The 13,060-nt window shown below is 35.5% G+C and overlaps 1 protein-coding gene across 1 annotated transcript in view; it reads left to right on the top strand.

Moving 5' to 3' along the window:
* Window positions 1–13,060, top strand: part of LOC126249469 (protein sidekick) — a 452,637-nt gene that overhangs the window by 386,621 nt on the left and 52,956 nt on the right. Inside the window, exons 24-27 of the mRNA XM_049951126.1 lie at window positions 1,633–1,813; window positions 2,409–2,624; window positions 7,362–7,558; window positions 8,509–8,705. Coding sequence (XP_049807083.1) covers window positions 1,633–1,813; window positions 2,409–2,624; window positions 7,362–7,558; window positions 8,509–8,705 — 791 coding nt within the window. The remainder of the gene's footprint in view (window positions 1–1,632; window positions 1,814–2,408; window positions 2,625–7,361; window positions 7,559–8,508; window positions 8,706–13,060) is intronic.

Raw genomic sequence — 13,060 nt, 5'->3', positions numbered from 1 at the left:
AGGCTTGCATGAGCAATGCTTTCTAAATCTGTTGTGATCTGAGAACAGAAGTTTTCTCTATCCCAAGTTTTTTTTTTTTTTTTCAAATTTAGAATATGATTAAGAATTCTGCAGCAAACTGACAGTAAGGATATAAGTCTACAGTTTTGCAGGTCCATTCTTTTACACTTCTTATATGTGCTTGGGACTTTGCACTGAGTGAGATGTTAGCAATAAATACAAACTAAGTAATGGACCAATGCCGAACTCTCCGTAAAACCAAATTGTGATTCCTCCAGACATGGCAGCTTATTTCCTTTTGTCTTTTTCAGTTGCTTCTCAGTGCCAGGGATGCCTCTCTCTCTATGTCCTCCATGCCGTAGTCTGTGTGATGGTCAGGCAATAGTACACCTGTATGATCCTCCTCCGTGAATGATTTTTCAAACACAGAATTTTAAAACATTAGCATTCTTTTTACTGTCTTCTATTGCAATACCAGACTGGTCAACAAATAACTGAATAGGAGCTTTCGACTCACTTAGTGATTTTACATAGGGCCAGATATTTCTCAGGTTCTTAGGAAAGTCTTTCGCTATCATATGTTGGTAAACATTATTGTACGTTTTGATCAACCACCTTTTTATAGCCGCTACCAACTTTTGCCTATCAACAGTTTTGTATTCTTTTTTGAATTGAGAGTGTAACAGTCTCTTATTTCCTTAGCATTTTGTTAATTTTTGTTATTAAATCACAGTTCATCAGCCTATGCAATTGTACTGTACTGGCCAGGTGCATGTGGGGTGGCCAAGTTGCCCGTGCACATGCAGAACACATGCAATAGGGTTATGTGGCAGGCAGCCTATTCTGTTTGCACCTCATCTGAGTTGATGGGCTGGTGATGGAATGACCTGATCTCAATGCCAGTCATTTAATCTTATTCCTTGCTGCATTATTACTCTCAGTAGTGGGATAATGTAATCACAGTCTGAAACAAGAGCATGGATTATGGTATAACCAACATTCACCTCTTACGAAAATATTTTTTTTTTCACTTTTAATTTATTGTGTTTTATGAGGTTTACTGTTTTTGATGCAATACCTGTCCTGTAGTTGTTAATCAAAAACATGTAATGACAATATCAGAGTGTGCATCCCTATAACTATTGTTGTCACAGACCGGCTCCCTGCTGTCCTCCCCATGACCATAGAAGATGGCAGCAAGAATCTGTAAGGTTGTGAGAGCAGGAACTGTTGATTAATTACAAGTCACAATCCACAAATTTTATTTTTGTTCATGGTACATGTGTAACTGCCAATCATCTGAACATACAGCATGCAACATGCTAACTTACAGTGCTGCTCCATGCTACAAATCTCACCTTACACGTTATATTAAGTTATTATAGCAAAAATGTCTGTTTATAGAAATTATTTATAGAACTTATTGAAGAATGGTGGTAATTACTGAGCTTCATTTGCATTTTTCTGTTGTTAGTAAGAATTTTATTTTCTTAATATGAAATCATGTGTCATGAACTTTATCAATGAAGAAAACAGAGCCTAATTCATAATTTTATGAACAAACTTTATACTGTGTACATCAAAGCTTCCATTTGCATTTATTCACTTTTGCATTTATTTCATTTTTCATAGCACCTGGTGCCCCATCAAATGTATCATTTCCTGATGTGTCAGTCACAACTGCACGTATAATATGGGATGTCCCAGAAGAACCTAATGGAGATATACTAGCTTACCAAGTTACTTACCGCCTCTCTGATGAGACAAAGGATAACTTATCAAGGGAATTTCCTCCTTCTGACAGAACATATCGGTAAGTAAGAAGCTATATAAATTAGTCTTGATGAAATAGTAATAATTTTATCACATTTGATTTGTCAAGAAAAAGCTTTAAATGTTGATGAAGGATGACTGGTCTGAAACAAATATTTACTAACTTACAGGATTCTGGAAGACCGGATGTCAGCAACTGTGTGATTTACCAAATTATCCAAGAAACTGCAAAAAAACTGTTAAAGTTACAGTATTAATTTTCTTGATGACTAATTTTGAGTAATATAAAATCATCTACTAAAGCTGTGCAGTACCATCCATTATGAAAGCCATACGTTTGATCATTTTAGTTAAATACATTGTACAGTTACATACATTCAACTAAAATGAACAAGCATATGGCTGTCATAGTGGATGGTATTGCAGAGCTTAGTGGGTGAGCTTAAGGATTGAAACTAGGCTGCAGTGCAGAAAATTAATATCAAACTTCAACAGTTTTTTTGTAGTTTATTGCATAATTTGGCAAATAATTTACATTACAATACCGAAATAGTCTACTATGGTTCAGTTACACATCTCTTGTGGTTGGTTACAGCTCATTGTACAAAATTTTAATGAATCCTTTTTAATTGCAGTGCAACGGAGCTACTCCCAGAGAAGTATTACCTGTTTTCCGTAACAGCACAAACCCGACTGGGTTGGGGGAAAACAGCATTTGCTCTTGTCTTCACAACAAACAACCGAGAAAGACCACAGCCTCCATCTGTACCACAGATAAGCCGCAGTCAAGTGCAAAGTGAACAGATAACATTCAGTTGGACACCAGGCAGAGATGGATTTGCACCTTTGAGGTAATTATTACGTTTACTTAGAATTTTGACACATAACAATATGTATCTATGTGTGTCATCATCATCATTCCATGTCATTCCCAGCCATTAGGCATTCATGCATTACAGTCCTCATTGATAATCATCTGTGCTCAACCTGTGGGTTTTTTCGTACCTCTCATTATATCATCTCAGTCTTTTTTTGTGTTTTGGGAACCACCAAGGAACTTTCTTAATCAATGTACTATCCATTCCTGTAGCTAAGTGCCCTGCCCATCTGTTTTATTTTTCGTGGGTGTCATAATTACTTCCTGCCTGCTCATGTCTGCTCCCTGGTATATTTGTTTATTTCCCTATCTCTGCTAATTATTTCCGACATGCATGTTTCCAATGGTCACTCTGTGATTACATATATGAGACCAGCTCACTATTCATCAAGTAATAGGAGAGGTGCCAGGCACTTAGTGAAGAATGATGCCCTGCTAAACTTACCATTTTTGTATCGTTTTTCTCATGACTTATTTGGTAGGTTGAGATTTATCCTCATATACACAATTATGTTCCATCTGTGCAACATCAGTTTTCGGCAGTGTACAAGTGCAGGAAAGCATTATTCTCAGTAATAGAATTAAACAAAGTGTCTAGTTGCTGAGACAATTTCCGGGGGCGAGGGGGGGGGGGGGGAGCTACATGAGTACCTGCTATTTCTCTAAAGATAACTTTACACAGTTAACATATGAGCTAGTTTTTTGATGACAAGAACAACTTATTAATCCAAAAAGCCGTTATTTCTAACAACTGTTTTTGCCAGTAACTTTTTGTAACCATTTTTACACCTGTTTATTTGGATATTTATCTACATGTTAACTGTTAGAAACATATTGAGAAGAGCATTTACTCTTTAAAACTTCAGCTTTAAAAAGTAAAAAATATACACCCTTAAATGTGCAGTGCGTGAACTGTTAACACAAATTTCAGTGCAGCCTATTTCATATTTTGCATGATTGTAATATATACCTATGTGTAACAACTGCTACTCTAGTATGATTCACTTGTCAAGCATTTTCAAGCTACTGAAGTCCCAAGTTTTGCAAGCCTCTTGAATGTTATATGAGAGAGTCAGCTGTTGAACAGAGGGCTTAGTGCATCCACTTATGGCAACAGGCTAGAAGACTGCTTGTACTGGATCTAACTTGTTGCGGTCTTCAGTCCAGAGACTGGTTTGATGCAGCTCTCCACACTACTCTATCCTGTGCAAGCTTTGTCATCTCCAAGTACCTTCTGCAACCTACATCCTTCTGAATCTGCTTAATGTATTCATCTCTTGGTCTCCCTCTACAATTTTTACCATCCACACTGCCCTCCAGTACTAAATTGGTGATCCCTTGATGCCTCAGAGCATGTCCTACTAGCCGATCCCTTCTTCTAATCAAGTTGTGCACAAATTTATCTTCTCCCCAATTCTATTCAGTACCTCCACATTGGTTACATGATCTACCCATCTAATCTTCAGCATTCTTCTGTAGCATCACATTTCAAAAGCTTCTATTCTCTTCTTGTCTAAACTATTTATCGTCCGTGTTTCACTTCCCTACAGGGCTACACTTCATCCAAATACTTTCAGAAAAGACTTCCTGACACTTAAATGTACTCTCGATATTAACAATTTTCTCTTCTTCAGGAACACTTTCTTTGCCATTCCCAGTCTGCATTTTGTGTCCTCTCTACTTCAACCATTATCAGTTATTTTGCTCCCCAAATAGCCAAATTCATCTACTACTTTAAGTGTCTCATTTTCCAATCTTAATTCCCACAGCATCACCTGATTTATATGCCACCCTTTTTTTTATTTAATCTCCATCCTAATCTTCCACCAAACACGTATTATGCTACAACAAATGATGTTTATTTGGAATGGAAAAGTGAAGTTAAGGGTAATCATTGTGGTACATTCATGCTGAGGTATACCAGCTGCACATACTGTCTGTGACAGGCTATTCAGTACCAGCCGCCCTGTCACCCTCTGCCAGTGGTGTCACTCAGAAGCAATATGGAGGGGCATGGTGTCAGCACTCCACTCTCTTGATGACCATTCTCAGTTTCCCAGACCTATGACAGTATATAATAAGGAATCATGATGAAATAATTGTTTATTTATTGATACATTTGCACACATTTTGATGTGAAGTCATGCTGAGCCAAACCTGGCTTTAAATAACATACTCCATATTTGTTATTTGTACATGAATGTATAAAAAAAATATGATCATTTCGTCATGGTTCCTTACTTATATCTCACCAAGGACGTACTGCAATGATTATAATTACTATTATTATTGTTCCTTTTTGAAGAAACATTGTTTGCAGTGTTCTGTGGAAGATTAGTGGTAAGTATAGGAGATGCTGGAGAAAGTGGTGCAATTCAAATGTAGTACATGCAGATTTATAGTCTTCTACTTAGCTAATTGCGCAAACACAACTGTGGCTCAATGATTGGTGCTCTTTTGTGGTATGCAACAGGCTTGTGAATCTTTGAACCTTGAGAGTTCTCAAAAACACTCCAGAAGCAGTATCAGACCAACATTTGTTGCATCCAAGTATCTGCTGTAATGTGTAAAAGAGAAAACTCTGTCACCCTATGGTTTTATGCTTCCCTTATTTGTAAAGACCCCTCACTTATTTATGACCAGCTTAGTGCCTGATGCTTCACTCGCAAAGAGTAAATGGTCTTCCCAGTTTTTCTTTCTTTTCCTTTTATAATCAAATTTTTATGTTGTACGAAATTTTTCATGGTAGTTAAGGCTTTAGAATCACGTATTTCAACCAAAAAGTGTTTCTGGTAGCTGGAGTCCAAAGTTTTTATTAATCATGCCTTTTGCGTTCTTGCCGTGATATTTTCATAGAAACTTTCATCCCCTAACACACATTTTTTTTTAATATCTAACTGAGAAGTGAATTACCAATTTTCATGGATTTAGCTACAAAAATGGTTACATAATGAAATATTTTATAAAAGCTTTCATCTCTTATTTGAATTTCCAAAAACAGTGAAAAACAGTTTTTTTTTAATTTCAAATAAGAAGCCAAATTCAGTTTGTCACAGATTTAGCTTTAAAAATGCTTTCATAAAGAAATATTTCACTAGACATTTCATCCCCTATTTCACTGTCTCAAAAACTGAATTTCCAAAAATGCTGAAAGACGATTTATTTTTATTTGCAACTGAGAAATGAAATACCAGTTTTCATAAATACAGCTTTAAAAATACTTTAATACTCCTTTAATAATGATTTATTAAAAAAAAAAAACTTCCACCCACTATTTCACACCTATAGTATTTAAATTTCCAAAAATGCTGAAACATGTATTTGTTTGTTTCTGACAGAGAAATCAAATACCAATTTTTGTATGTCTCACTTCAAAATTGGTGTAATAGTGAATATTTTCAAAAAACCTTTTATCCCCTATATCACCTTTGAGTCAGGACATTGCCTTTTATGTACACAGATAAATAACAACGGCAAGCAGGTTAGTCCATGTAATGCTGTAAATAGCGAACATGGTATCCCCTCCCCCTGTCCCCTCCCATCCCAAAACCCAGTCACTAGATACCACACTGTTTTACTTTGTTGCCTAGCATGACTGTTTTCTTTATATAGTGCATTTCTATTTTTATCAGAATTGCCTTCTTCAGTATTCTGCAGACTTTAAAACAAATTTTTCTGATTTCTTAAGTGTGTGTGTGAAAAAGAACAGGCTGCGAGAATGTATAATTTTTCTTGGAAGTTCAGGGGGCTCCCATTTTGTTACATACAATTTGTACCAATTTCTTATTTGGTTATTGAACATGGAATTAATCAATTTCTCAGATTCTGCATAATTTTTTGTTCACTGTTTGAATTGTTTTGTGCTGGGAGATACATAGTTCACTAATTAGTTCCATGTTGAGGAAATTATCATGAATTGGATCATGTCACAAGCACACATACAATATTTTCGAAAGTTTTGGAGAATCTTTTCTTCTACCAGAGGCTCAACTTTTGCATGTTTCTGCCAACTGGAAAACATGCTGTGACAAATGACTAGTTACATGAGTAACTCAATATGTTACTGAACTCACAAGAAAATGTATTAACTAACTTCATTTATATTTTACTATTACATCTGGAACATTTTTAGTCGAAAGATTTCATGAAGGATGTTGCTTTGTCTGATGTAACGATACCGTCTTCATAATACTTAAACTGTACATGAAGGTTGAGATCGGGTATTCTAGAGAACTGATTGCTGAAACTGACAACTCTATTTTATCATTAACAGATATAAAACACAAGAGTTTTTAACACCACATTTTTCTGTATACTATGTCTCATATGTGCTTAAAGCTACCAAATCTGCTGTCTCTTCTTTCCAGCTCCACTACCCCCCCCCCCCCCACCCCCACCCCACCCCACCTTTTTACCCATCCCAACCCCTGCTGTATGCCACACTGTTTTATTTTGTTATCTAGTGTAATTGTTTTCTTTACATAGTGCATTTCCATTTATATCAGAATTGGCTACTTCAGTATTCTGAGACTTTAGAAACCATGCCAGTACATCACAGGAAGGAGGTGGCATAATAAATAGTGTGATTTTCAGAAGAGGTATCTTATGCTTAAACAAATCATACAAATAGAATGCAGCTTCTCAGTGAACTTCCATGTGTACGTGTTTTTCACTTGTCTTTTTGACTGATGCCCATTCTTGTTTTTTATAGGTATTACTCTATTCAGCAGGCTGAAGGATCTGGTCCATGGCAAACAGTTCCTGAAAGAGTTGATCCACAAGTTAATTCCTACACAGTCAAAAATCTTAAGCCATTCACAACATATCGATTTAGAATTCAAGCAACTAATGACATAGGCCCAAGTGGATGGAGTGCTGAATCGACAACAGTTAGAACACTTCCGGCAGGTATGTATCTTTTTCGGTATTGCAAAATATTAATAAAGTGAGTAAATTTTGAAGAAGAAGAAAATATGCTGTAGTTGATCTGGCAGTATAATGAGAAGAGGGAGAACAACCCTGAGTTTCTGGAACTAGTTCATTAAGATCTGAGACAGGGAAAGATAAAGTTTGTTAGAAGAGAGATGAATCAGCCAGAGCTATGTAATTATGCTAACACAAGGCAAGAATGTCCCCCCCCCCCCGCCCCTTTTCATGGAGAGGGGAGAAGAGAGAGTTGAGATGTATTTTATTAGTTCACAAAACTCTATTTATTTATCTACAAGTTTATTTTATTATGTTCACAGACTCCATTTCACCTCTTAAACTATTGAAACTATAGTATTGTTGACATTATATTCTTATAGGTGCTAAATATAATGTTTTCCTCTTACATTTTTTTTTCTCATTTATGAATCATGGATTTTATCATGTTAAAATTATTGAGATTTCTTATGTTCCTGCACCAGGGGATAAGTCTCGAGATAGTTTAATTCCTGGTAATGCACTTTATGGTAACAAATCAGTTCCTCTGATATGTCCAGATGGTAATCAGTGCTGGTAAGTTGCTGATTTGTGCAGATTATGCATTAAATTGTAACACAGTTTGGGTGGGGGAGAAGGCCATTTGTATATTAGTTTAGGGTAGTGAAATACTTTGCTGAATTTTCTTTTAACTAAAAGAAGAAGAAAAAACTAAGGGAGCAGTCCTGGAAACTCAAATCTGTGACAATGAAATTACTTTATGAGTTTAAAACGGATAAAAATTTTCAGGGCTGGTTACTTGTTCCTAATATAGAACTAAACCTTAATGTATAAAATGTTTTCATCACTTTTAACATATTTGTGGAAAATATAATATATCTAGTATTTGTAAAGTACATGCACTAAAATTTTGGTATTTATTACTACCCTTACAGCTCCCAGCAGGGGAGTAAATGGACTAAAAGTTGTTCCTATTACAACAACAAGTGTTCAGGTTCAGTGGGATGTTATCGAAAAGGAATACTGGAATGGTGATCATGAGACTGGAGGCTATCGTATTGTTTTTCAGCCAATCTCTGAATTCCCAATAGTGCTTCAAACAACCCCTAAAGAAGAAGTCCGTGGTATTGAGGTAATCATCTTAAATGCCTATTTTGCAATTGTATCTGCCATAAGCTGTGTGTACTACATGGTAGAAAATCTCAAAGTAGTGTACACTTGACTGCTATAAGGCAGTGGCCTACAACTCACCAGCTGCTCTTGCCCACTCTCCTCGAAGAACATAAGCATCACACATATAGTTATAGCACGAATAAATTTATGAAAAAAACTAATTACAATATTTACCCAATTATAAGATGAGGTTTTTTCCCAGATTCGTCATTAAAAAAATACAGGGTCGTCTCATGTTGGAAGATTACACAGCTGCTGCAGAGATCAACATTTTTATACTGTTTAACAGATTAATATAGGGATTGTCTTACATTTAAAGATTGAAGCTATGGCTATTGAGGTTTCATGTAAATTTATATTGTACAATCCTGAGTGGTAGAGTGTAGCAAAAAGTGCTTGCATGCAAATAGGCTCAAGATTTCCCAATACGTTGAAGCCCTCAATTAAATATTGACCTTGCTTGACCCATCACATGACATTTGTTAGTGGCACTGGGGCAAGGGACATGCAAGAGTCTATGGACCAGTGACTATAACAATTTAATGCTCTGCTTAAAAATTGACAGTTTTGTGGAACACCAGAGGAAATGACATTAAATTCTATCAACTTACAAGCTTCTGTTGTATTTGAACAGGTTTGTAATAAAAGTTCTCATACATATGGATACCTTATACATACATTTATGCTGCTTTTTAACTAAAGGTAACATTCAAAGGCAAAAATCTTCTCCTTCAAAACCCATTACTCGATTCTAAACCCAAGTCAGCGTTTTATTTGTTTACAAGAAACTGTAATGATTTGCCACTTGGGTTGAAAATGAGAAATTCTGTCGCTGTTCACGTATTAGAATACTGCGAAAAAACATTACCAGCTTTGGAACAAGCGGATGACATTAAACGAGAAGAGAAACAAAATTAATCCAGAATTAAATGTCTAAATACAAAATAAATCGCATTAAACTGACCGCAGTTGGTATTGTAAGAAGAAATTACAATAGAAAGACCCATTTTGGAGATAGTATCAGCAGACATTTCTGCATCATAGGTTTGAGATTGGACTGAATCATGTTGTGATCTTTTATTTTTGTATTTGTTGCTGTTGTTGCATATGACCTGCACCATGGAATATACTGACGTCCATATTTCGCTGTTGGTCAAGAACAGTGCTGTGGAGTATTGAATGGAAGAGCTCAGTGAAACAGTCACGACTGTGAGCGAGCAGAAATTACGTCATGTTGCCAACCATGCATACAGTGCATACTTTGATGAACATGTACCATGTTTAACCAGCAGTTTGCGTGAATCCATTTGGATTTGGAATCGAATTGACTTCAAAGTTAGACAAATACTCAACAATAGCATACATTTCTGCAGGGTATGCTAAAACTCTAGATTGGGGACAGTGGCGTACTTACATGTATCGTGAAGCATTCTTGTTGACACTCACCATATGGTGAAGGGAACAATTGAGGGTGTGTCGGCTATTGGTTCTACACAGCCAATGAGAGAGCAGCGAGCAGATGATGAAGCGAAATTCGCTAAAAGAAAAAAAAAAGAAGAGAACTTTAACTGTTTAACCAAAGAAAGTTTGTAATTTTGGTTAGTCAGAATATGTTAAAAATAAATTTTTCTCAAAGAGCCTAATAAAGGGGGGGGGGGGTCATCTTACATTCAAGTTATAATCGGGTAAATACAGTATGTTTCATTGAATACTTCACTGCTCAGACAGACATGTGTAAAGGTGGTTGCAGCATTAATAAAGAACATTGCTCTTAGAAATTTCTGTGGGTTCTCTTCCCTTACACATTTCTCCCCTATAAATAAGCATTTAATTCCTTATTCTCCATATCCTGTACACAATATTAAAAAATAAATTTCTTTGGTACACTAATACACAATGTAAATAACAGAATATGTCACCAAGGGCATTCCATTAAGTTACTAATTCCATCTTTGAAAACAAATCATCTGCCATGAGCTTACTTGTAAGTTTTGTGTATGCTTTTTAGATATCAGTAGATTAAGAAATAATTTAGGACTAAAGAAGATCACTCACTGAATAGCAAATTTTTGAGTCATCAACAGGTACACACAAAAAAGAATGAAAACTTTACTAGCTTTCAAAAGAAATCCAGTACACACACACACACACACACACACACACACACACACACACACACAGGTGTGAACCTACACTGTGCCAGCTAGACACACAGTGTCAGGGTTAAGAAAGTGGGCAGTTCATTAACCTTGTTAGCACAAGTATCAATCTGTGTGTTTGTTAATGGTTAACTGCCACAGTGATAATTAATTTACACTCATGATTCTGAGATCTTGATATATGAAGCTCCACAAAGTAAGTATTTTAATTATTTTAAATATCAGTTCTTTTCCATAATCTATGAATGTTTTGTCTGCTATCGACTCACTTCAAAAGTGTAAAATTAATTTTCTCGTTACACCATTCATTTGTTTACATAACTTAATCACACATGTAATAAGTTGTTAAAGTGCAATTATTCCATCTTGATTCAAATGGCAGGTACAGCTGATTAAAAATACTGTTACATATATAATTACTTATACAGGTAAATATAATAAAATAGATTACCACTTAAAAATTAAAATTTATCCAGATTCCTTAAGCATGCTTTCATAAATTGTCCATCTATCTCCCTATTGCAAAAAAAAATCCATCAAATTCAACAGAAATGCCCTCCACACACAAATTTTCTGCATAATTATGAAGACTCCAAGATGAACAATATTTTCCCAGTTCACACAGAGTGTATTACTTCAATTTGTATTTGGTTAGACCTTTTAATTCTATAAGACAGAGGAACAATTTATATAAGTAGGATTTTTGTGCATTCTACGACCAGTGTTGTCCTTTATAGTAACACTCTAGGCTATCTACAGAATCTGTTCATATAAATGTAGACTCCTACTGAAATGCTTTTTGTTTGGAATGCTGGATATCTCCCGCACAGTTACTGAAAGTAGTAGATACGTTTTGCTACTTGGGAACCAAAATAATAATAATAATAATAATAAATTGTTTATTTGTCCATAATATTTGTTTTTAGTGAGATATTCTGTGATGAGGCTGTCAGCAAGGTAGGATCTTAACAAATCTAATACCACTCCTTTGACTCCATAAGTTTCTAATTTATATAGAAGAATTGAATGATTTACTCAGTCAAAGGCCTTGGATAGGTAAAAAAAATTTCCATCATCAATTTTATCCAATACTGCTTGAAAAAATGTAGTAACAGCTGTTATTGTAGACTTGTTCTTCCTGAAACCATGCTGAGAGATATTTAGTGGATTGTACTTGCAGAAAAATGATTCAAGGTGATCAAGAAGTAGTCTTTCCAACAAAGTACTAGGTAGTGATGTCAATGTAATAGGCCTATAATTTTGAAATCTGTAGTTATTCTCTTTTTATGCACCAGTCTTATTTCAGTGACTTTTAACAAGTCAGAAAATGACCCCTGACTGAAAGTGCTGTTTATTAAATGCTGTAGTGGCTTTATGAATTCATTACTGTATTCTCTCAGAAATTTGACTAAGATTTCATCACAGCCACTGGATGTATTTGATGGAAATGGTCATGTGTAAAGGCTGTTAGTGGCACGAAAAGTAGAATTCAATCCCTAGCAAATGAGACAGGAACTGTAACTGAGGATTGCAAAGTGAAAGGTGAAAGGCTGAAATCTGTTTTCAAGTGTTCTGTAACACACCTCAGGAAGAATGAATTACTGACATTACTGGGATTTAGCATGTGGTGGGTCAGTCACATCCTCCCTACTCACCTTACTAAATTGATCTATGAATTCCTCACATACTTCCTTTGAGTCACTCAGCAGTTTTTCACTGCCTCTTATTATCATACACTGCATTGTCACTTCCCCTGCTTTCCTTGTTTACAATAATCCATGCTGTTTTGCCAGCATTGCTGGATTGCCTCATCTGTTCTGTGTACTGTAGGTTTTTCCACAGGCTTTGTATTTAGATTGGAAGTACTTGTTTGGTGCCTCTATAAAGAATATATAAATCCTTCATATCTTCCTTTAATTTTATCACATTAGGGGGAAGTTAAAGATTCTTGGAACTGTCAGAACGAAAGAGAATACAAAATGTAGAGCAGCAATAGAAAGAAATGCTTTCCTGAAAAAGAGAAATATGTTAATATCTAACATTAATTTAAATGTTAGAAGTATTTCCTGAAAATATTTGATCAAGTGTATGAAAAAGAAATGTCAGTAATAACAGTACAGACAAGAAGGAAGTAGAAGTATTTGAAATGTCTTGC

The sequence above is a fragment of the Schistocerca nitens genome, chromosome 1, assembly GCF_023898315.1.
Source record: "Schistocerca nitens isolate TAMUIC-IGC-003100 chromosome 1, iqSchNite1.1, whole genome shotgun sequence".
Taxonomy (NCBI): domain Eukaryota; kingdom Metazoa; phylum Arthropoda; class Insecta; order Orthoptera; family Acrididae; genus Schistocerca; species Schistocerca nitens.
Note: the sequence above shows the minus strand (reverse complement) of the source record. Positions and strands in the feature narration are given on the sequence as shown.